At 40.8% G+C, this 25,505-nt stretch overlaps 1 protein-coding gene across 1 annotated transcript in view; it reads right to left on the bottom strand.

The window, feature by feature from the left end:
* Nucleotides 1–23,126, bottom strand: part of SLC36A4 (solute carrier family 36 member 4) — a 93,088-nt gene extending 69,962 nt beyond the window's left edge. The window contains exons 1-8 of the mRNA XM_074148278.1: nucleotides 23,099–23,126; nucleotides 14,440–14,563; nucleotides 13,565–13,655; nucleotides 12,303–12,391; nucleotides 10,893–10,988; nucleotides 9,186–9,270; nucleotides 1,447–1,674; nucleotides 119–217 (exon numbers count right to left, since the gene is read on the bottom strand). Of these exons, the coding sequence (XP_074004379.1) occupies nucleotides 119–217; nucleotides 1,447–1,674; nucleotides 9,186–9,270; nucleotides 10,893–10,988; nucleotides 12,303–12,391; nucleotides 13,565–13,655; nucleotides 14,440–14,563; nucleotides 23,099–23,126 (840 nt within the window). The remainder of the gene's footprint in view (nucleotides 1–118; nucleotides 218–1,446; nucleotides 1,675–9,185; nucleotides 9,271–10,892; nucleotides 10,989–12,302; nucleotides 12,392–13,564; nucleotides 13,656–14,439; nucleotides 14,564–23,098) is intronic.
* Between the last annotated feature and the right edge of the window lie 2,379 nt (nucleotides 23,127–25,505).

The following is a 25,505-nucleotide window of genomic DNA, read 5'->3' as shown; positions in this document are numbered from 1 at the left end:
GACAAGATAAATTAACCCTTTTCATATCAACATGGAAGATTCATGCTTTTACAAAAACAAATAACAACAGGAGTAAAACTGCCCGTATCCCACTGTCTAGCACAGATTCAGCACTTACCACACCAATTCCTTCAAAAGCAAATATTGCAGTCCCAAAAAACAGTGGGTATTTCTTCCAGCCAACCACAGGAGGCATTTTTCGAGGATCTACTATATCCTGAAGAAAACAAAGAAAACAATGCTATATAAATAAAGTGCATTAGCTGTTCCTACAATTTTGTCTGATTTGTTATGCTACAGGAAAGAAAACTCAGTACATGCCGACAGTGGTGTATACATTGCTATTTACAATCCCTGGTTTTCCTCCCAAACTTAGTCCTTTATACATGTTTATAGCCACCTTCCCACCCACATACACTTACAGATATATTTACTCTAGATTCACATTACTGACACTAGAAATTTTCACAGTTAAAGTATCGCACTGGTGTATATGAGTGAGCATCAATTAAAACAAAAGGGAAAGCTCACACCTCAAGCTTAATCTTCTCCAAACTTATGCTATTCTCAGAGTGTTGTATTTTCTAATCTGCTTTCATACGGCACATCTTCATAACCATAAGGGACAGTAAAAGAAAATCTTTTTAATACAAGCTGAGTTCCTGCAGAACAATTAATTTCTCTTTATCTCCCCCAATCTCTTCTATGTAACTTCTCCTGCCTCCTCACCCAGCCAATACCTCTCGCTGGCTTTTCTGCCTCCCTACACATCCTCCGCTTCCCACTCCTTTCATGCACTCATGTGAAAGCTTTCTCAAAGAACAGTGGCACTCGCCGCTGACCTACATTTCAAAAATCCTAAGAAAGAAAAACGTAGAGGTTTCTAGACGTGGGGCTTTTTTTTCAGCCATCAGTTTAATTTGTTCTATTATGAAATCCCTCCAAATATGAAAAACAGCAGCAACACAGAAAACTAAGCAACTATTCAACTTCTCAGGAGATGGAAGTCTGAAATATGTGTTCTTCAAGGGCAAGTCTTAAATTTTTCCTGATTGTACTGGAGAAACACTAGAAATAAAACACTGTTGAAACTGTTCTTCTGTTGCAACAAAAAGATTGACAGCAGATTAAAGCCTTGCAAGTTCTGTGTGCAACACAAAAATTCACATATTCTTCCACTCAAGGACTCCAAGTTACTACAATGCATATTCTTATTACCTTAAGTGCAGCAATATTATCCTTTCTTCCAAATGTACTGTAAAAGTCCGTGTTTACAGCATGTCTCAAGTATTAAGGCACCTCCTTAAAATAAGATGCCTCAATAAAGTACAAGATAATTCTGCCTTTCAGAAAGTGTCAGTCAGTATCTATCTACCAGAGACCGACTACAATGTGCAACAAATACACTGAAAAAAAAAAAAAGGTAATTAACTTTTTTATACTCACTCTAACAATATACTGGTAAATGATCACCAGGCTGACAGCCATGGACAGATTGGCAAGCAAAGAAAGAAAGGACAGGCTCTTAAGGTCACGAATAAAGACCAGGAGGATCAGGAATGGCAGGAAACACAGCATGTATATTCGTAAATCAGTGCTCCTTTTCTCAGAAGAACTGCTGGTGGCACTGACATTTATCGGAGCAGTCTTGTTTTCCAAGAACCCTTCATGGACCTGTAGAAAAAAGAAAAAAAAAAAAAAAAAAGGCGTTGAAGGGTCACATCACTGGTTTTCTATCGGGGAATTTGTCCCTTTGCTTCACCTGCCGAGCGTCAGGCGTTCCAGGCCCCCTGAACTCTCAGTGCAGAGGGGAAGACAAGGCACCTTCAGCAAGCGTTTCATCCTTAAGACAAATGATGAAATCAGGACCTCAAAGACTTTAAAGTGGCTTTACTCCACCACTGACTAAAGAGGAAATCCACACAAGCAGTTTAGATCAGGTCCCTTTTAGAAAGGAAGAGCTTGGTAAAATGAATGCAAGATGGATATAGGCCTAAACATTAGCGTTTGAATTTTCCTGAGAGTAAGAAGGTTAGATGACCAACTCCTATTGTACCCGAGTTCAGTGCCTAACAACCTTATGCCTTTTCCATCCACATCATAGCAGCGTTCATACAAAATAATGTTGCAGTATAAACCTGCCTGTCTTTATTTTAATTCAAAATATTTTCTTTTTGCTTAATTTCACTTTTGTTAGTCAATGTTAACTCAAAAAAAGCATGAGCTCTGAGAGTGTTGAGAGTTCTGTATCCATTAAATTGATATAAATTCATGCCTATGGATAAACGGTAGCACACAATGTGAAAGCGTATTAGGTTTTTTGTATATAACACTACAATAATTGCTTACGGTGCAATTCAGAAGACTGATTTTGGGACTATTCACAACTCTCATTGCATCTTTTGGAAAAATGTTAATGTGGCCATACTGCCAAAATTTGTTTTGTGGAAACATATTCTGCGCTAAGTGCAGACCACAACCAAAACACTACGAGCTGTTGGTTATTCTGTTTGCTGCAAAATGATAAAAGTTAAAATCCATTTGTTTTAAATCTTGTCATGCGTTTTTCTTAGGAGTGTACCCTTTCCTTTTCCCCTCCATTGCATTTGCCATCTTACAAATCAGTGTGTGACTGTGCTTAATCAGTTCACACTGCACAAAGCCTACAGCTTGACAAGTATGAAAAGATACTTAGACAGTAAAAAAAAAAAAAAAAATTAGTTCCTTATAGCACAGACTTAAACAAAAATGGGAAATCAATATATAACAAAACAACTGAAGACAATACTCTGACTCCTAAGTACTGTCAGAAAACCAACTACTATAGCCACAGTCCTAAACTTAATGTAGAACTGAACTCAGAGGAAGACTGTATAACCCTATAATAGCAGGAAGCGTAGAAATGTACACTCAGCCCTCCCAGATCCAGCCCTGATCACTTCGACAGCCCTTCCTTCAACTCACTCCAGTTTGTCAATGACTTTCCAGCACTGGGGATATCCAAAACTTGACAAAGTATTCTAGATGTGGTCTAATAAATGCAAAGTAAAGGATGATAATTGGATGATTGACTTTCCTCAATCTACCAGCAATTCTCCTGTTCATATAACCCAGGATGCTGTTGGTTTCCTTTGCTGTCAAGGTGCACTGCTGGCTCATGATCATGACCACCACCCTCTGAGCTTGATGATACAACCATCTTTTTTGTTCCCCAGCTAGTTGTCTGTCCGTCCATTCGTCCATCCATCCAGACCATAACAGTCTCACTTGGATACAGATACTGTCAGAGACAGCATGGAAAACTTTGCTAAAGTCAAGGCGACATCTAGTACTTTCTCATTATGTACGAATTCAGACTTTTTTTTCTTATAGAAGGCAATCAAGTTGTTCAGTCCCTTGGTAAATTCATGCTGACTGGTTCCAGTCACCTTGTCTTCTCTCGTGTGCCCAGAAATGTGCTCCAAGAAGACTCAATCTCTGATTTTCAAACGGACTGAAGAGAGGCTGACTGGTTTATAATCCTCCAAATTATTATTCTAGCGTTTTATGAAGATAAGTACATTTGCCTTTCCTCAGTTCTCAGAGACCTTCCCCAACTCTGTATGTCTTTCAAAGACTTCAGGTTTCTCCCAGCACTCTGGGATACAGCCCATCTGTTCCCAGACTCACTTCTTTCTCTTCGTCTTCCAAGAACACCACTGACAGACTTGACAATATAGAGTAGGGTAATTCCTACTCTCTTCCCATCGTGTTCTGTGCGGTCACAGCTGTCATTGCATGAAGGTATTTTATTATTCTGCTCAGAAAAATGGAATAAACCTTATTTATTTGTGATAATCTTCACCCTAGTGAGATCTGACCAACCCCAGAGGACTATCCTTCTACAAATCTTTAGATAAATAAAAAAAGAAAATCAGAGCCCTACATGAACCAGCTCTGTTTCCCAAAGCCTATCCTATGGAGGATACACTCTTATATAGAGAAAAAAAAGAAAAAAAAAAAAAAAAACACATTTGAAATGGTTAGTTAAGTTCCACTTATCCTCTAATAACTCCTCAAAGGGCACACACTTATGCCAGGCAAAGTATTTAGAGATCACCTTGCCATCAGATGAAGAGGTTACTGCGAACTGTAACACCGTTGGATGAGGAGGAGGTTTCTGAAATTTACTCTCCACTAGCTATTACTTGCATGCAGCAAAATGTGAAGCCCATGACTTCAAAAAAATCAATATTTCAATTTATTAAGAAAAAGAAACTTTGCTGACTGTCAAGCTGTTTTCATTATGTCCATTATACAGAGGTTTTCGCATTACTGAAATACTTTGGGGGTGAATTTTATGTACACATACACACACATGTATACCACAGAACTGATATTATGGACTCAGTAATATGACATAAAAGCACAGGAGAACAGTTTATTCCCTTCTCTGTGTGTCTATATATACATATATATATCTTTAAATCAAATTCATCTTTATGGGTACCATTTATGGGTTTAGGGAAGGCCATGGGAAACATCCCTACCACAGGGGTGGACTTTGAGACATGAAGAATAGTGACTCTGTACATTGACTCACACGGAGGACAGCAGATAACATCCAGCAAAGGTTAATCTTGCGGGAGGGCTAAACAAACAGGCAAGAGTGACTGATGGATGGAAAAAAGCTGAGTCAGAAAGTGAACTGCAAAAATTATAAGAAGTAATGATCGCTATTCTCCCTCCTAGAGTGGAACAACTGGCTGTGGGCGATTTGACAGTAAAAGAGCAGCAGAGGAAAACTCTAATGAAGACATTATACTGATTTGTTCACGTACAGGCTAGCATTACCATCACTTTGAAAGTGCTTTATGAGATTTTAAAAAAAAAAAAATCAGATAACACTTAAAACTGTTCTAACAAGTGAAAAAATACAAAGCAGCAGGAGGACTTTTATTTTTTCTTAAACTCTTTCTCATATGCTGTTTAGCTCAGTGCAAGTTTTCTGCTGATTGTGTTAGGACAGACTATGACTCACTATCTGTCTAGCGTAATCTCCTAAATATTAAAATTAATATAATCTCAGAATCCTATTCTGGACAACAATCACTTTCAATCTCCCGCTACTCTCTGCTAATGCATCGCTGCATACGGCAGTCGTGCTGCGCCAGGAATAGCAGGCATTGTATCTCTTTCCTAAACAAAGCAAAATCATCTGAAATATCACCGGAATATCAGCCAATTTAGAGAAATCTTTTCACTTATCCATTCAATGGATCCGTTATTGAAAAAGGCATAGACACCTATTCTTCTGTATATGTCACAGAGCCCTGTGAATATTGGTAAACTTCCCATCTGAACACACATTATCTGCATTTTGTTCTGTCCTTATCATGACCATACCTGGGAGTTCCACAAACACTTCCCTAAACCACATGAGGAAATATCATTATAGTTTTAGAAATGAAGTACACAGCCACCAACGTCGCTAGACATAGTGACGACGAAGGCTGGTGATATGTCCAGTCACAAGGTGACTTCATCAGAAGTCACTTCAGTTATTCAAGCACTAACTTACATGATGGTGTGATACCTTGGTGGTATGAACATGATGGTGTGAAACAGCTTTCTTCACAGGAGTGCTTCACCTCATGTCTCATTTCCACAGCCTAAGCACGGCATCCACCAACTTCAGCTGCATCCATGAAGATCAACCACTTGTGCTAATCTGGTTATCAGATTCCTGATGTCAGGCACTCAGAAAATTACTAATACACAATTAGTGGCTGCAGAAAATTCAATTCAACTGATCAACATACTTTTTATAAGAACTATCTCAGAAGCAAGAAATAATTTAGTTTCCTTAGTCTCTTTGACTGAGATGACTGTTTCCTTGCCTGTATCTCAAAACCCACTCCTGTCATACAGTCTATAGACTTTTCATCATCTAGGGGGATCAAAACAATGCAGCTCTTGGCTTAAGGTCTTCTGTTGCTCAAGCCAGAAAAGCAAAGTAACAAAAAGGGGACCACGCTCTTTTGGGCACAGATTCTTTTTTCTATCCCAGTATGTTCCTGCTCCAGTCTTGCTGCAGTCAACATCCAGCTATTCGTTCCAGTTTCACAGTTCTTCTCCAATTCCAGACACCTTCATCTGTAAGCCCCTTATTTGCATGCTGACAATCTTAACCAGAACTCTTGCCACCAACCTGAGTTTCTTTGGTGCCCCAGGAAAATATTTTTTAGGAAAAGCTTCATTTTAAATTTGACATAACTGGAAATAGAGTCTTGTAGCACAAAGTGTTGGGAAAACACTAATGTAATTCAGCCAATATTGTTATAATCCCCCAGGCACCAGAAGTTATATTGCATAGTTAATAAGAAGGGTGTACCAAGCATTTCACAGAATTCAAAAGATGAAATAAATATTTAGACTCACATGCACCACGTGTGTCTAACTAAATATTCACCTCAAAGTAAACTGGACTGATGAATATTCCATTCACCTGTCAGAACCATTTTAAAATGCTTTGTCACATCTTAGTTCTCCGAAACATTAAATAAAGGGAAGAAAGAGACTACTCAATTTGCGTTGGTACTAGTTTTAACTAAGAATATCAAAGAAACCATCTCAGTGGAAGTTCCCACTGGTTCCAATGGGCTTAATTTGCACACCTCAACATGCAAACATCATAAAGAGTATGGAGCACAATGCAGAGGTATTGGTCAAAGAGTGGTATTAGTAACATTATTACTATGTGTTTCCTTTTTCCCCTATTCCCTCTATTCACCTGCCTCATCCTTCCACTACCACAAATAATTAGATTTAAAGCAGTAACAATTTGTGTTCTTTGGTGCCCTCTACGGGACAGATCTCTACAACAGGAAGTTGCCAGGAAGAAATCACAGCCTTCTCCCTCCTGGAGGAAAGAGCATGGGGCAATCTGAATCAAATACACTTGGAAGTGTATTGCTGTATTGCTTCTGAATTGCTGATGATTTTAATTCATTCACAGGGTACATGTCATGGGTCTCTGCAGCCACTGCTTTTGCAGAGGTTGCTCTTCTGTAAGATATTTCAACCTTTCTTCAAGAAAGCAGCAGCAACAGGATTCCTGAAAAAGTTTTGGTTTTTTCCAAAATCTACAAAAGCCAAGGTCAACAAGTGTTCAGCCTTGACTTTTGCTTAAGGTCGAAACACTTATATAACAACTGGTTTATCTGATATGTATTTGATAGGAAAGGTTTCAATTAAAACTTACATTACAAAGGATGTAATAAAAATCCCCACTTCAGAAGGCCAGCAAAAGGACACCAGATGTAAAATGGGATTTTTAGGTATTGAGATAGACTGTGACAGTGGGACTGACGTTTTTAAGGTTGGGTTGGGTTTTTTCTTCCAAGACGCAAATTAGAGAGTATCCAGCTTCTAAATACACAAATCCGCCTCATCTTCACAAGATCTTCATCTGTAGAACTCGGAATACTTTTTAAACACAATATAAATACTCATTTACAAGGGGAAGAAAAAAAATATACTATCTTCTATGTACTAATTGCCCAAGGGGACAGTTTTCTTCCTCATTAAAATAAGTTAAGCTATGCCAACACATCTTTATTCTACCCTTTGTGTAGGGTAAGAATCCATATGGATTATTAATGGTCAGTAACCTGCCACACCTTATTCCTCACCAACTTCGCTAATTACAGAAGCATACATTTAGATACAGGCTCAGATTCATCCTCATTAGATTTATGTCAAGTAACTAACCATAATCGTATGAGCAGCAAACACAGCAGAGTACATTGGTGGAGTCCTGGCATCTTAATAAGCCCATGGAGGAGAGAGCAACACAAGCCCAAAGCGCCTGTGGCTCCTGTCTGAGCAGCCACCTGTGCTAAGATACTGAAATTTGTTTGCATACGTTTAAAACTACGTATTATGTGCGTAATAGTATTTATAGTAAACCACATGAAATACTACATGAGCAGTGCTATTTAATATTTTCATTAATAAAACAGATGTAGTAAGCAGGGTTTAAACATCTATTCCAGATAGAAAGTGAAAGAATATTGAGGAACAGGATTAAAATCCAGCCTTGAGAACTGTTAAAAATCAATCCGGTAAGGAAAAGTAAAGGATTCTATAGGTAAACAGAATTATCTGTAAAGAAAGGAGAACCAGAAGAATTGCCTAGAATGCAGCTCTGCAGTAAAGGATTGAGAGATCACAGTGGATCGCAAGTCAATTAAGAATCTGTATTGACAAAGTCCTGCAAAATGACCATTAAACTGAAGTGTCAAGCCTGGAATATGATCTGTAAAACCCGTGAAATAACCTTTCAGCTCTATTGGTCACAAGCAAAACTTCAACTAGAGTAGCATAACCAACTTCAGGGATAAAACTTCGAAAAAAGAGAGAGATGTGACCAACTGCAGAGCATTCACAGAAAAGCAAGAATTATTAGTCTATCATGTCTCCTCCTTTATCAGATAGAGGTGAGACATGATAACAATATTCAAAAATATAAAAGGTATCCACAAGTAGAAAAGAATAAATTACTTGTAGCTAGAGTGCTAAATAAAGGACTTACAACACCATTAAGAAATTTTAAGCTTCTAGAAAGAAAAAGCTGTCTAACAGATAAGAAAGCATTGGAACTGACTACTGAGGTGGCTGTGGAAATTTCTACGTCAGGCCTTTTTAAGAACAAAAATCAAGATTGGTTTAGATAGAATGGATTTTCTTGCAGATGAGACCATTCTAGAAAAGGAAAGAGACTTAAACAAGAAAGATTCCAGTGACAAGAAAAGGGAAAAATATGCCCAGAAGGTTGAGGGAATAAAAGAAGTCAGCAGAAGGCCTAGCAAAGAAAAAAATAAAGAAAATTCAGGGACAAATGGCTCCTAGATCAGCTTCTGCCTTATTTTCTATCAATTCCACAATTAATTTTTAAATTCAACAAACAAATCAGAGGGCACTGAAGCCCCAAACACTTGCACAAGATCTGAATTTAGTCCACTTTGCACATTGCTCCTTTTTACCAAAAGCTCTTTTGTGGAAACCGCGGCAGAACCCATTCCATGCATCTCTCAACTTTCCATTTTACAAGTAGTTCTGTTGGACTTTATAAGGATAGGAAATAAATGCGAGGAAAAGTTAATCTGAACCCATAACTGTTTCCATACAATAACATTACTCACTTGTTTCACATTTTCTGCCAAGAATACAACATAAACACTACAAAATCCCAGCTGCGTTATCACTAGGAAGAAGTCGACAATATACCTGAGGAAGAAAAAACAAACAAATATTATACTTAGGATCCAAACAATTAACCCATTTCTACCTAATATGCAATGACTGCTCCTTTTCACAGTAGTCAAAATGCTAGATTAAAATGCCACATTAATCTCATGAGCCGTGCAATGCAGGTTCCTCTTATGGCAAAACAGTGGATTTGTATGTGGTTTTGGAGTTTTTTTGAGAAACTTTGATGCCTACCAAATGTTACCTTAAAAACCAAAGAAGGTACTCATATTTTAAAGTGGCATAAAATGAAATTCAAAGATTTAATAACGTGGTACAAAATATAAACAACAGACTTATATATTCAATGCACACATAAATCCTGCTGGCATCTGTTAGCCCCTAACATAGCAGTTTTCCTCCAGGACCAGAGATGAAACATGTCATACAGTCTAAGTTATCTAAATTTCAGCAATTCAAGATAACAAACATTTTCACATCTTACTGAGTCTATATCAATGTATCCAAATACACATTCAGACACTGTATCTCATTGAAAAAAACACCCTAAACTATGGTTCCAATTGTTTTGAAAAATGCTATATGCGGTGGTGGCCTGAAGACATGCGGTAACGAAACTCTTTGCTAGAGTCAGGCATACAGCAGAGATCTGCCTCGGAGAATGGATTTGCTGCAGCACAGCATCTCTGGAAATCAAATTGTCATTTGTGGCTTGTAACTCTTTGGTGCATTACAGAATTGTCATTATATTTCACTACAAACCAATTTTCCCTCTAATTGAGCTCTACTCCATTCCTACAAAGTCATCACACAAGATCTTAAAAAAGTAGCTCACCTTTTTCTTATTGAAAACAGCAGTAGCCAAAATGCTACATGATACAAGATGCTGCATCCTTGAAAATAACAGGACCAAAAAGAATTTTTCCTCAAATGAGGAAAAAAAAGCACTTTAAATTAACGTTGAATAACATGTCTAAGTCTGAGTTTCACTAATGTGCAGTCATACCACGAACTCCATAAACAGTTATACAGCAACAAATGGTAACGAAAAAATAATGGTATTTTTTAAGGGGGATAAAGTATTTAAGAGAGACAACAAGCTATTCATATCTGCATGACATTATTGCAAAATATAGCAAATACCTCTCTATTATTTGTATGTTATATTTAAACAGGAATCAAAAAAATGCTTTGATTCCTTTCAGAATAAATGTACTGAAATAATTCACATTTGCAGCATCAAACTGCTTAAAGATCTCTCTGATGCAGAGAAATGTGTTTATGGCAAAAGAGAATGAAAACTTCATTATTTCGCTACATTAGACAATACAGAATGCATTTCTGATTATACCATATCTCCTCCTCTATTACTAAACAGAATTATTCTCCTCACAGCTCTTGTGGACCTGAAAATTTAAATGCCTAAGAGAGAGACACTCGCAGTCCTCCCATGTAACCACTACAAGATGGCTGCAGGAAATAACAAATAACACTGCATAAAAATATTTCAAGCATGGAGAACACATTCTTAAAGCGGGCAACATCTTAGTAAAAAGGAAATCTCCTAACAATTCCAGGTGTAGCCATTATTTTTTAACAGTAAATTTATTAAATTAAATTAAATTCTAATGCAAACTCACCGTCCCCAAGATGCTCGTTTCTGAAGGGCAGTCAGGGGCCCCACTTCCATGGCGTAACTAACTGTATCGCTATACCCCAGTGAGGATTTTTTCATCCTGAAATCAAAGAGTAAAGAAAGAATGGAGTTTCTAGAAACTATGAAGGCTTAAGTCCCTACTTTGAAAATGCTGGTGACCTCCCAGGGTTATAATAAGTAATCACCTATGCCACCACTCTGCAGCTTCTGAATTTTAGAGGTATTGTTCGGGCTTCTTCCCCCCAGGAAGGGCTATTCAGCACTCTACAAGCATGTGAGCCACAAAGCTGCTTCCTCCTAATTCAACAGTACTAAATAAGTTTCTTACAGAACAAGTTTCTTGATAAATTAATCAAAAATTAGATTCTTATATCATTAGATTAAGAAATGAACCTCGAATTTAAAAGTCACAAAGAACTTCAACAGAATTCAACAGATTATCCTGGACAAGCAGTCAATCGCAATTATTTCAGTGATCCGAGTCTTATGTACATCTTAAAAGGCCATTCAAAACTACAGAGGAAAAAAGCGGAGAATTCAGGAATGACAGGATCCCTTTACAGTACAATATCACATTAAACTGATAAAATAGTTTTTCCAGCTGCGGGGACAGGAACGGGTTTGTGTTTCAATTCAGTTCAAAAACTTCATTGCACTGTTCAAATACAAGACCCTCCCTCTGCTTCTCTTTAACACTTATAAAATAAAATGTTTAATAAAAATCACTTTTAATCAAAATACTCTATCAAATTTGAATAACTGCTTCCCCCCCAGTATTGTACACCTTTCTTGGAGGAATATCTAGTGTTTAGCCGCTGACTAACATTATTTTAAAACATTCCTTCAGCACCACAATTTTGAATAATCAAGTTGTCACAATCCAAAGAGACAGAGCCTGTGTATAATCACTGAAGACACTAACAGCAATTCTTAGTTTATCTTTTATTCTTATAAAGTATTTATAAACAGGCTGTTTATAAATTGGACACTTTTGAAGCAACGAAGATTCAGAAGCTATGAAGATAGCTATGAAAATAGTGAAAGACTAATGGATTGAAGCTAAGCAATTAAAACCACAATGAGAAAGATCTGGTTATTTCCCAGATAAGACAGGGAACAGGATACCAGGCAGTACAAGTTAAACCAACTTAATTTTGTGTATAAGCAGAGAAGAAATAATTTTTTCAATGTATTAAAGCAGTGCCGCACAAAGCACATCTATCATTTATAGTTGCACAATAAGAATTTGACTGTTGTTTCTTTGAAGTACAAGATTCTGATCTGAAGAAATTGCTACAGCATCAGGACATTCTGTAAGCTAGAAATTAGAAATAGAAAAGAAGAAAAAAGTAATACTCAAACTCAGCAACAGAATGAGTATTTCCACATTTACCTCTGACACAGACAGTGGCTGCAACGTACCAAGATGTGCATACAATGAACAGATACAATTCCTATGAACACAAGGCTGATCGGTCCAATCTGGTATGGGAAAAAAAAAAAAAGGAGGAGGACACGGGAGATTAACAGATTTTTTCATGAAAATATGCTGAGGGAAAAATCTTTACGTGCAAAAATTTCACATTGTAGCAAATAGATTAAGAATTAAAAATCTTATGCAACTGATTTTTTTTTCCCCTGTCAGAGGGGGATTTGCTACTGATGTTTTATGGTATTCCTCACTTTTAGCTCACTACTTGGCAGAAGGCTACTCAGGGGCGATCAAGCCATAAAAACCAAATGGGCATGAATAGCTTTACTCCTCCAACAGCTTTAAGATATTTGCCAAAAAAATTTATCAAGAGAGAAGACTGCATATATCACACAATTCAAAACACTGTTTTCAACCACTTTACAGTTGCAATGACAATAAGTTTCTTTCCCTTATATTAGATGACTTGGTGATGTGCAGCGCCAGAAAAAAAACAACCCACAAAACCACACTTTACTAATAACTTCTACTTTTACAAGTTACAGATAATTTTCAAAGTAAATAATTTGTTTCTGAGTAGAAGTTTGACCAAAAGTTTTCACAAAAGTTACTTGCGTTTCACATGTAACTTTCATTCTTAAACTGAACATCCTATAATAAAGAACTACAGGGTTATTTGGTCATAAAATTAAAATTTCACTTAATTAAATTTACCCTGCCTTAGGAAAAGCATTGCTTGTTACTGGTATAAACAAGTTGTGCTATACCCTGTTTCTGCAGAAACACAGATTGATTTAACAAGCTGATGCTGCACCCAAGGACGTATGATCTGGCTGCAGATAAGTTTGGACAAAGATAAGAGAATCCCACAATAACAATTCCCATGAGACATCATAGGAGTCTGAGTGAATAAAAATCTTTTTTTTCTGACAAAGCTTTTTTTTTAACCAGAAAAACACTTCAGCTAAGCAAAAATACAACACATGCAATAAAGTTTTCAGGATGAAGTAGTAACTTTAAAAAAAAACCAACCCAAAACCAAAAAAAACACAACTCAATCTTCAGTACTAACTTCACCAGACTAAAGAGGAAGAATAGAGCACAGCTCTGAAGTTGGTAGTGAAAAACAAAAAGTATTGAGATTTTAGTTTCTCAGGCTCAGACACATCTGTAAATCATTCTAGATAATTTTCCTAATCTATGAAAAATGACTGAATTCTTACCACAATGCCAGCATTTTTTATTGCAAGGGGAAGACCAAGAAGCCCAGTTCCAATGTTTCCCTTGAGAAGGTGTGTAAGTGTTTGAATAAATCTGAGGATAAAAATATAAAAAGTCACATTAGAATTACACTGAGATGGGGCGGAGAAAAAACCAAAACCATAACCTCTGCCACTTACTAATAAAGGGATAAACTGTGAGCTTCAACTACTTCAAGGTGGTCCGACTACTTTAAAGAATGTCCAGCACATTCAAATAATGTTCTTGTTCATCTTTACATGTGAGCTCCCTCAAATAGAACATACAAGTCCAATTTTCGGTTCCCTCCTCGGCCTTGTAAAAGGTTATTTTCTGTGCAATTTTATTGTCCTTTTGCCTCAAAGTCAAAATTACTAAGTTTCATCAACACTATTTTAGAATCAATAACATTCAAAACAGTTACCAGCTGCAAATCACAAGTCTGACAGCCAAAGCTTTATCAAAAGGCAAAAACCCCCAACCTTTACAAGTTCTTCTTGTAAAAATCTTTACAAGTTAAACTTTAACAAACTTTCCAAAGTCTTCTGAAATTTCCTTATGAAAAAACCAAAATCAATCAAAACTTTCTTAAAATAGTGCTTAGAATTTCAGTAACCCAATCATTTTACAAATGGGTACCTTGGAATATTGTATGTCTGGTACACTGTTAAATTCCAAAGAACAGAGAACCTACTCAAAATGGGCTGCTTTTTGGCAGAACTTTGCAAAGTTCTGATGTATAACCACAAAACTATACTGCGGGTGCAAGAAAATCCCTTCAGAGTTCAGTAAACTACTCACAAGAAACAGGTTGTAGGCAACAAATTTTAACAAGCTGATACTTAAGAGTAATACATACGTAATGCCTTCTTCATGATCGAGCTGGTAATGCTTCTCAACTGGCAGGAAATTATTTTCATGCTCTTCATCTGAGATGCCATCTGAATTTTGTTCTTCAATTAAAGGCTTCATTACTTCCATGTCTGTACAACAGTTAACGCTAGGTTAGCACTAGAAACAATCTTACAGTTTAGAAGTAAAACATGACTCAAACTTCCCATGCTTTTTACACGTTACGAACTACAAAGTTGATTTAGGCAGATAGAGAATTTCATGTGCAAACTTGTGCTATACGTGTCTATCTTTAAAGTGGCACACCATCTCACTATCATCATCATTATCATGGCCAAACCCTACAGTTTTTCATTACAAAAACCAACTTCATATCATAAAAATGTTGATGTTTAGATCATTTTGTAAGCTCATCCAACACAAAGCAAAACAGAAAAGTCATCCATTGTTACAAAAACATGAGATTCATCTTATCCACCATTAGCTACTGCAAAACTAAGCATTTAGTCTACTCTTACCAGCGGTAGGCAAGGGCACTCCTCAGTCATCCCATCCTAAAATGGATGGGTAAGACAGGCACCACGAACAATCTCACCAGTAACTGGAGAACCAAGATGAAGGACTTAGGCTGCATTCTTTGAAAGATGCAATTTCACAGGCCTTTTAAAGTAGCGTAAACTACCACCACAGTCAACAACAAATGCAATTCCACCACCCAGCGAAATAACAGTGCCAAGCAACAGCAAGCAGCCGGTAGGTAACAAAATTGCCTTTCAGGCAAAACTAACAGCTTATGCCAGTAATTACTACAGTTAAGCAAAACAAACCCTACAAGACGTAAAAGAGTATTGACCTTACACTTGCCTACCACAGTATCCATTCATTAAATGTGTTGAATAAGTCTCAACTCCCATCATTTTCACACACAAAAAAAAAAAGAAAACCCTGTGATTCTAACATTTCCTATTTAAAAAAAAATATTACTGAGTAATTTTTGAGTATGCAAGAGCACACTCTGCTGAACTGTTACATTATTTACAGAACTCAAAACATTGAAGAATATCACAAGAGACATTAGCTGCCTCTCCATCCTTCACACCATACGTACCGTCCTCGTTCATTTAAATTCTTAACTCCCATCATGCATCACCACTTCCAAAACATTAATTCTTGTGGGCAAAAAATTCTTTGCTAACTGAAATATCAATAACCACTGTGTTTATCAGGGATGCCTCCTGGAGAAACAGCAGGACACTTGGGTGGTAGACTACTACTCTGCCTGGTACTGGTAATGGTAAACTTGAGTTTTAAGGAGATGTCTACATGAGCAGATGCAGTTTTTAAGAATTATCTTTCACTTAGGATTTTCACCATACAATTTACTCCTCGAGATTGCAACCAATCATGGGACCCATTAACTGACTTGAAAGATAACCAGCTTCTCCACCAAAAGAGGTTATATGCAAAGCTTTTTAGTCCATACCTATAAGCCAATATAAATTTTTAAAGGTTTACGACCTTTAAAGATCATCTATTCCAAACCCTCCTGCCGTGGGCAGTGACACCTTTCACTAGACCAGGTTGCTCAAAGCCCTGTCCAACCTGACCTTGAACACTTCCAATGATAGGGCATCCACATCTTCTCTGGGCAACCTGTGCCAGTGTCTCACTACCCTCAGCCTAAAAAAACTCCTCCTTATGTCTAATCTAAATCTACCCTCTTTCAGTTTAAAACCCTTCCCCCTTCTCCTGTAATTAAACACTCTGGTAAAAAGTCTATTGCCATCTTTCTTATAAGCCCCCTTGAAGTACTGAAAGGCCACAATCAGGTCTCTCTGGAGCCTTCTCTTCTCCAGGCTGAACAACCCCAATTCTCTCAGCCTGTCCTCACAGCAGAGGTGCTCTAGCCCTCTGATCATCCTCATGGCCCTCCTCTGGACCCAAATGAACAGGTTCATGCTCTTCTTGTGTTGGGGGCCCCAGTGCTGGACACAGTACTCCTTGTGGGGTCTCATGAATGCTGAGCAGAGGAAGATCACATATGGTGGCAATTTTACACCACTTCCTAAGCTAGCGGCAGTATCGTAATAGTCCTTTTCTAAAATTTGCAGGAGGAGAGATTTTGCATTTCCCATCATATACTGCTGGAACAGTGAGTAAAAGTTCCCCTCCATAAGCAAAAACTATTGCTATGCATGAGTCCCATACACTAACCTTTACTGGCCTTGAATTTTCGTGATAGAATATTTTGTCCTCATGCTATTTCTTTAGCTTTCACTTAAATGATTTCCCATAGAAATTATCTTCAAGCACACACAACTTTTACAATATGTTCTTCCTTTTCATCTCTTCATTCTCTGCTGGATCCACTAAATTATCTCCATATTAAAATAACACAGATACTTTGTGTTTGATTGTTTTCACCTCTGTACACTTGCCTCCATTACATTAAATTTCTTCTCAGCCTCATAACTATTCAATTTTTCTCCATACGGTACAAACATCTATAAAGTTGTCTTTGTAACTTCTCTTTATGCCTTTTGGCATATGCTCTTCTGTAACCTGAACCTTTCTCCAGTCTTCCATCTCAAGATTCACTGAGAAGATTCATGAAGACCCACAAAACCGCCAAAAATCACACTGGAGTTCTCTGAACCACAGCACACAGCCTCACAACTGAGAAAAACCACCGTAAGCATGTGCTCTTGGCATAATTCCTTATTCCAACTTTAGACCGCTTCAAGCCTCACTGTGCTCCTTTATCACTGCAAGGGCTTCCACGCTACCCAATCGTCTTACCCCAAAAGGAAGGCAACAGTGAATGTAATACTTCCCCCGCTATTATAACTTAAGCCCCTTGGGTAAAGTACCTGACCATCCTTCGAGGTAAAAAAATGGTGTCTAAATACATTTATCACGGTAGTTTGAATATTTATTTCCAAGCCCTGGGGAGGTATGCGCTGCATATTTTTCAGAATCCGTTTTCCCACAACATTGCCCTATTTTATTAGTGTCACTTATGCAACAGAACATCCCAATTTCATACTCAATTGCCTTCCCACCTGAAAGCCGTGAGCTATAACTGATAACGACGGAAAAGCAATGCATCATAAAAAATACTTTGCAAAACCACATTAAAGTTTTATTCACGAAGTGGCTTGATGTACAAGGCAATGTATTTCATAGAAAACCGGAGTCCTGACAGCATGGACCCTCCGATTTGAAAGGGAGGGAAGCAGCTGCTGTTCTGCCATCACTACACGCAAGAAGTGAAAGTTTTCTGCACACATACCAGTTTCTGTTACATATTACAGTTACCTACATTCTGCTTTCAGTACACACCATGCTAACCTTCTCATCATCATAGTCTTCTATGATAGTATAAGTGGATGGACAGATGAGGGGAGGAAGGTGGATGCTGTCTACCTTGACTTCAGCAAGGCTTCTGACACAGTCTCCCACAGCTTCCTCATAGGTAAGCTTAGGAAGTGTGGGTTAGATGAATGGACAGCGAGGTGGATTGAAAACTGGCTGAAAGACAGAGCTCAGAGGGTCGTGATCAGTGGCACAGAATCTAGTTAGAGGTCCGTAGCTAGTGGGGTTCCCCAGGGGTCAGTACTGGGTCCAGTCTCGTTCAATATATTCACCACTGACCTGGACGAAGGCATGGAATGTACCCTCAGCAAATTTGCTGACAATACAAACTGGGAGGGGTGGCTGACACACCAAAAGGCTGTGCCGCCATTCAGCGAGACCTGGACAGGCTGGAGAGTTGGGCAGAGAGGAACCTCATGAACTTCAACAAAGGCAAGTGTAGGGTGCTGCACCTGGGGAGGAATAACCCCCTGCACCAGTACAGGTTGGGGGCTGACCTGCTGGAGAACACCTCTGAGGAGAAAGACCTAGGAGTCCTGGTGGACAATAGGATGACCATGAGCCAGCAATGTGCCCTTGTGGCCAAGGTCAACGGCACCCTGGGATGCATCAGGAAGAGTGTGGCCAGCAGGTGGAGGGAGGTTATCCTCCCCCTCTACTCTGCCCTGGTGAGGCCCCATCTGTCGTACTTTGTCCAGTTCTGGGCTCCCCAGTCCAAGAAGGACAGGGAACTGCTGGAGAGGGCACAGCAGTGGGCTACAAAGATGATTAGGGGCCTGGAGCATCTCTCTTAGGAGGAGAGGCTGAGGGACTTGGGTCTTTTTAGCCTGGAGAAGACTGAAGGGGGATCTGATCAACACCTGAAAACACTTAAAGGCTGGGTGTCTATAGGAAGGAGGCAGTCATTTCTCAGTGGTGCCCAGTGACAGGACAAGAGGTAATGGGTACAAACTTGAACATAGGAAGTTCCACCTAAACACGGGGAGGAACTTCTTTACTTTGAGGGTAGCAGAGCACTGGAATAGGCTGGCCAGGGAGGTGGTGGAGTCTCCTTCTCTGGAGACATTCAAAACCCACCTGGACATGTTCCTGCACAACCTGCTCTAGGTGGACCTGCTTTGGCAGGGGGGTTGGACTAGATGATCTCCAGAGGTCCCTTCCAACCCCGTATCATTCCGTGATTCTGTGATCATCATTGGTCCGCAGGTTGAAATTAATGAAGACTTGACTGTCAATAAAAGTTAATAGGGTGGCAGAATCTTAGGCATTTCTTTAAATGTGCTTCTTTCAAACACAGCTAAGTAGAAGCTGCCAGACAACATTCACGTGTTCGGTATTTCCAATTTTGTATTTTCACGTCTATTTTTCTATCTCCTAGAAATCACCAGTATCTTGTCAACGTCTGTGGACATGCTGCCAAAGAAACCTTTGAACTGTTACTAAATGTACTTAATTGTAAAGCTTTTATAGCACACTCAAGTAATCTTTTGATTCAAAAGATCTGCAAAGAAATGAATTTTCACCAAGAACTTAATTTTTCTATACTTCTCAAGCAATTAACACTTCCAAAATTAACTGAACCTCTTCGCACCACAAGGGATATAAAAACTGATCTCCATCATTTTCATTTTATGGGTGAAACAGAGGCAAAAGGACGAAGCAGTTTGCCAGGGCTGCACAGCAAGTTAAAAGCAAAGGAGATACTAAAAACAAAGCCAAATACAAACTCCCATTGTTTCTTTGAAGGTCACCTCCCAGACAAACTCCTATCTAAAAATCCCTTTTCCAAATCCAATTTAGCAGTACAATCTGGTTTTGTTTTCTTTAACTGGAGGGTTTTGAAGTCAGTGTAATTGAGTAGAACTGGATTTGTCACAGAAGTATAAAAAGATTCGGGGGACAGGATATAGTTTATCACTGTTTACACCAGCTGGTTTTTTACTTATTTATGGGAGAAGGAATTTCACTGAATTTTTTTTTTTTAGAGTTGGAAGGGACCATAGAGATCATCTAGTCCAACTCCCCTGCTGAAGCAGGATTGCCTAGAGCATGTCAGAGCATGTTACTCAGGACTGCATCCAGGCGGGTCTTGAAAATCTCCAGAGACGGGGACTCCACAACCTCCCTGGGCAGCCTGTTCCAGGGCTCTGTCACCCTCACCGTGAAGAAGTTTTTTCTCATATTTGAGTGGAACTTCCTATGTTCCAGCTTGTGCCCGTTGCCCCTCATCCTCTCACTGGCAACCACTGAAAAGAGTCTGGCTCCATCCTCCTTCAACCCACACTTTAGATACTTATAGGCATTGGTAAGGTCTCCCCTCAGCCTTCTCTTCTCCAGGCTAAAGAGCCCCAGCTCTCTCAGCCTTTCCTCATAAGGGAGATGCTTCAATCCTTGAATCATCTTCATTGCCCTTCGCTGGACTCTTTCCAGTAGTTCCCTGTCCCTCTTGAATTGGGGAGCTCAGAACTGGATGCAGTATTCCAGTTGTGGCTTCACCAGTGCCGAGTAGAGGGGAAGAATGACTTCCCTTGACCTACCAGCCACACTCTTCCCTATGAGATCTTGTTGGAGCACCACTTCATACGTTTATTAAATGCTTGGCAAAAAGCAGTAGGCAAAGGGGGTCTTGCAGATACTTCACTGCTCAGTCACAGCTTCTCCAGAGAACATGGCCAGAAACACAGCACAAGAATCGCAGTCCTGTGTCTATTAAATAGCGGGTGACCCAGTGCCTCTGTAATAGGGATACAGATTCAATTTAAAAAGCAGCTGTTTTGACTGCTGTACAAGAGAAAATCAGAACCACGTAATATTTACGCTAGCCTAAAATGTGGGCTTATGCTAATATTTTCTCACAGGCTATAGAGTGCCATGTTCAGGATCCAGAGGGAGTGCCCTGTCACCTAACCAACCTGTGGCTGCTCTTATGGGACAAGATCAGTGACCAAGTCTCTGAATAGCAGAGCTTTCCAATTCAGCGTTCTGTTCTGAACCAGGGCTCTCAAGAAAAAAATGAGTTACAAAGAAAACATTGTCACTGATTATTTTCGGAATCCGCCTCTGGTTCAGTACGCAGCTCGCTGTATAACTCAGTTACTCCCTCAACCACAGAAAGAAATGCCTGTTTCTGCTCTCCCCAAGCTTCAGCCTATATATAACCTTCCCACCATTTCTCCAGAAGGCATCACACTGTAAAATACAGCACTGTCCACCAAACACACGTGAGCCAGGATCTGCCACGTTACTCAGTCACAAGCTTCCACAACTGCTGAAGAAATTACAGATCACCACGAAGTGACTATGAACGGTAGTGCCAGGGGCAGGCTTGTCCAGATTGATAAATTTTTGTAACTTTTTCTAGTTCCAGGGGCAGCTAACAGGTAGCCCCATTCGACCATACACAAGTCAGTTCCCTTTTTATTTTCCACTACCACAATTCCTACTGAATACATAGAACAAAGAAACCAACCCCCTCAAACTAAAATGTATTTTCCAGAATGAAAATTAAAAAGGAAACTAATTTGGTTTAAAAGTTCCTAATAAATACTAATAATTTCATTTTCCAGAACAGTAAAAGTTACCTTTTTACGCTTTTGTTATGTGTGGTTGTTTTCCAAGAACTTTAAAGATATGCTTGGTACAGTTATTTGAATCACTGTATTTTTTGTTTGGAAAATATATGTCATTTATTTCTCTCCATTACAAACTGTAACTTAATAAAGTAGGTTTATTCAGTTTTATGGTAGAGTTTATTAATCTTGAGAACAGTTATTTCTAAACAAATGTTTAAAGTCAATAATGCCACTCAGGGAGCAGGAAAAATTGTTTGCTTTTGCACCGCAGCTGTCAAATCCAGCAGGATAGTAAAATGAGACACTTATTAAACCAAAGCATACATAGTTCTCCATAGTTTGTTACACACTGCCAGAGGAACACTTTTACCCCAACCCACAATGGATCATTTAGAAAGATGTTACACTTAAATAATTCACTGTCCTGTCTAGACCAAGCTACGCATTTCTACATGATTAACACACTTCCAAGAGATGACACATCAGTAGGACTTACAATTTTATTAAGTATTCAACAGGACCAAACCATTTTAAACACTTCTGAAACCTTATCAAGTGTTTATCTGCATTTCTAAACAGTTAATCCCATAAAAATTCTGGTTCTAAAGGTTCTGACAAACTCTAGTAAATCTGTGAACCTTAGCAAAAAAAAAAAAAAAAAAACCTAAAATTTCTTTCTGCAACCTTTGCTCCGGAATGGCAATCTCTCGTTGCAGGATGGATCAGCCTCTGGGGCAATAAAATCTGAAGCATGTCACCTGCTTCCCATCATTACCACTGGAAAGAACAAGTTCTCCAGGTTACAGCGGAACACAGCTCTGAGATGAGACTTTCAGTCTGCCCAGTCCAGCCCACAACCAGCTATACTTTACAACTAAACCTGCTGTGACTTATCTCTTATCTACGGATAGATACATTAAGAGATGAAGATATACGTGGCCACACGCACTCAGATTTAAAGGTCTGAAGAATAATCTGCAGTAAATACGCTAATATGCCAACACATACAACCCTCAAAAAGAAAAACAAAAAGAAAAACGCCAAAAAAAATAACCAGCAACCTTTCACCGTAAAGCATCACCTAAGGATGCAAAGAGAAAGTATTCCCTAAACTTCGGCGCAAGACCGTGACCTCCCAATTAAACCCAAACCCAGCCAGGTGAGACCGACGCCTTCAGGGAACGGCCTTCAGGGAACGCCCTCAACGGCGGCTTTCCGCCATGCGGGGCCGCGGCCTGCCCTCGGCTGTGGAGAACCCCCGGCCGGGTCTCTCCCTTTGAGGAGGCCGCAGCAGGAGGAGAGGCACGGCAGGAGGAGAGGCACGGCAGGAGGAAAAGCCCCGCGGTCCCGGCCCCGCTTCCCTCAGGCCCATCCATCCCCAGGTGCCGCCGAGCCGGCTCCTGAGCGCCCAGCCCCCGCCACCCGCCTCCCCGTCCCGGTGCGCTGGGTACGGCCGCTCCGCCGCCGCCCGCCGCGAACAGACGGCGAGACAGAGCCCACCCCTCCCCCAAGTGGGATGGTTCATCCCGCCCGCCCCGCTGCGCCGAGCGCTGCAGCGCATCCCCCCCCGGGCCGAACCATTCCGCCCCGAGGGGAGGGGGGTAGAAGGTGGCCGGCCCCTCCTCACACTCACTCCCCCCCCAACTCCCGCTCTCCGCCCCACGGCGAGCCGCCATCCGGCTGCCCCTCTGCTGCTCCAGTCGCACCGACACGCCTCACCCAGCTCCTCCCTGCCGCCGCCGTCCATCTCCCCGCCGACTCTCCGCTCGCTCTTCCGCCGATGTGGAGCCGGCCGGCGCGGCGAGGAGCTGCGCATGCGCCCCGCCCGGCCGGAGCGAACCACCGATACCAGCCGGAAAGACAAGACCTGCCTGGGGCCGGGCGGGTGTCGGTCCTCCAGGCGGGGCCTGTAGCGGGCAACCGAGCCCAGCTCCTTGACGCCTCCTGATTTATGCCCTGCGCTTTCCTCTGTGCCCTGGCACGGCAGCCATCCTGTTTAGCATTTTGCCCGTTAAAATATGTGAGCTTCTCCATAGGCGTGAGGAGGGCCTGTCTCTGCGTGTGCTGGGCCTTGCAGTGAGTCTCCACGGCTGGAGGTGCCCCATCATGCAGTGAGGCCTCACTCTCCACAGAGCTTCTTCCCTCAGCCTGCAGGGCACCTCGGCCTGGCTGCACTGCTGTGGCCACGCCCGGCTTCCCTGTGGTGTGACGGGGATGCTCTGGCCTCCCCTCACACTCCAGCCTACCATCATGGTCAACCCTGGGAAGGAGCAGCAGGGCCTGGGGCAAAGCGCACAGCTGGTTGCTCACCATGTGCAACAGTTCACAGAATCACATAATTGTCAGAGTTGGAAGGGACCTCTAGAGATCATCTAGTCCAACTCCACTGCTGAAGCAGGCTTGCCTAAAGCACATTACTCAGGACTGCATCCAGGCGGGTCTTGAAGATGTCTGGAGATGGGGACTCCATGACTTCCCTGGGCAGCCTGTTCCAGGGCTCTGTCACCCTCACCGTAAAGAAGTTCTTCCTCATATTTGAATGGAACTTCCTATGTTCCAGCTTGTGCCCGTTGCCCCTCATCCTGTCACTGGCAACCACTGGAAAGAGTCCAGCTCCATCCTCCTTCAACCCACCCTTTAGATACTTATAAGCATTAATAAGGTCTCCCCTCAGCCTTCTCCAGGCTAAAGAGCCCCAGCTCTCTCAGCCTTTCCTCATAAGGGAGATGCTCCAATCCCTTAATCATCCTCGTTGCCCTGCGCTGGACTCTCTCCAGTAGTTCCCTGTCCCTCTTGAACTGGGGAGCCCAGAACTGGATGCAGTATTCCAGTTGTGGCCTCACCAGTGCAGAGTAGAGGGGGAGAATGACCTCCCTCAACCTACTGGCCACACTCTTCCCTATACAGCCCAGGATTCCATTGGCCCTCTTGGCAACAAGGGCACATTGCTGGCTCATGGACAGTTTGCTGTCCACCAGGACTCCCAGATCCTTCTCCTCAGAAGTGCTTTCCAGAAGATGCATCCCTAACCTATATTGATGCCTGGGGTTCTTCCTCCCCAGGTGCAGGACCCTACATTTGCCCTTGTTGAACCTCATTAGGTTCTTCTCTGCCCAGTTCTTCAGCCTGTCCAGGTCACACTGGATGTCAGCACAGCCCTCTAGAGTGTCAGCCAGCCCCCGTGTAACCTTCGTACAGTTATGAAACACTGGGTAATTTGTGTTTGCCTTCCAGCACTGGAAAATTAACTTGTATCCTGTGGGGTTTTTTTTCCCTTCAATCTTTTAAGAGCAGCTGCTCTTAGATCAGCATGAGCTGCCTCATGGGAATTAGCATTGTTCCATGGATCTGCTGCAGACCCTAACCGCATAAAGCCCTGCTGACACCTACTGCCCTCTGCAAGGCTGGGGAGCCCAGTTTCAAAGAGGGCACTGCACAACAAAGCTATAATTAATAAGCAAGGACTGAAAACAAGGCTGGGAGTCAGAAGCTCAGCAGTGTTTGACAGCTCTGCTTGTCAGTGATTTGCGATTTGGCCTGCTGAAAGCCAATCAGCTTCAACAACCTATGTGAAGCAAGAAATGACTCAAAAAGGACATTTGTGAGAATCATAGTTAAGGACGGATCAACCATTGGAAGAAGAGAAGAGTAACTAATATGAAGTGTTATCTGTAACTAAACATTTCATATAAAATTACTCACTTCCTGAAACTGATGTCCCACTTTTTGTGGATTCCACAGAACACTATGTTTTCTCTGCACACTCTTGTAGATAAGAATACTATTTCTAATCTTCCGCTAACCTGGCACCCACCCTTTACCACATCTGCCATGCTGGTTGCTCCCAGAATAACCTGTTGGTATTTTTTCATCAAAACTTTAAAAGTTCTACCTATATCCATGGCTGATTCAACTTAAGTAATAAAGTTTCCAGCCGTTAGTTTCCTAAAACAGAACATCTTTACAATGAGAACATATGATAAAATATTTTTTCTTTTTTCAACACAGGAGAAATGCAAGAATCTTCTGAAGCCTCTCAGAAGCTTCAGTCATCTTCAGATGCACACCATTGATTCATTCATCTACAATGGATAAGTTCTAACGGGGAAGACATTCATTTTCAATT

Source organism: Numenius arquata, chromosome 1, assembly GCF_964106895.1.
Source record: "Numenius arquata chromosome 1, bNumArq3.hap1.1, whole genome shotgun sequence".
Lineage (NCBI taxonomy): Eukaryota > Metazoa > Chordata > Aves > Charadriiformes > Scolopacidae > Numenius > Numenius arquata.
This window is presented reverse-complemented; position numbering and strand designations above follow the sequence as displayed.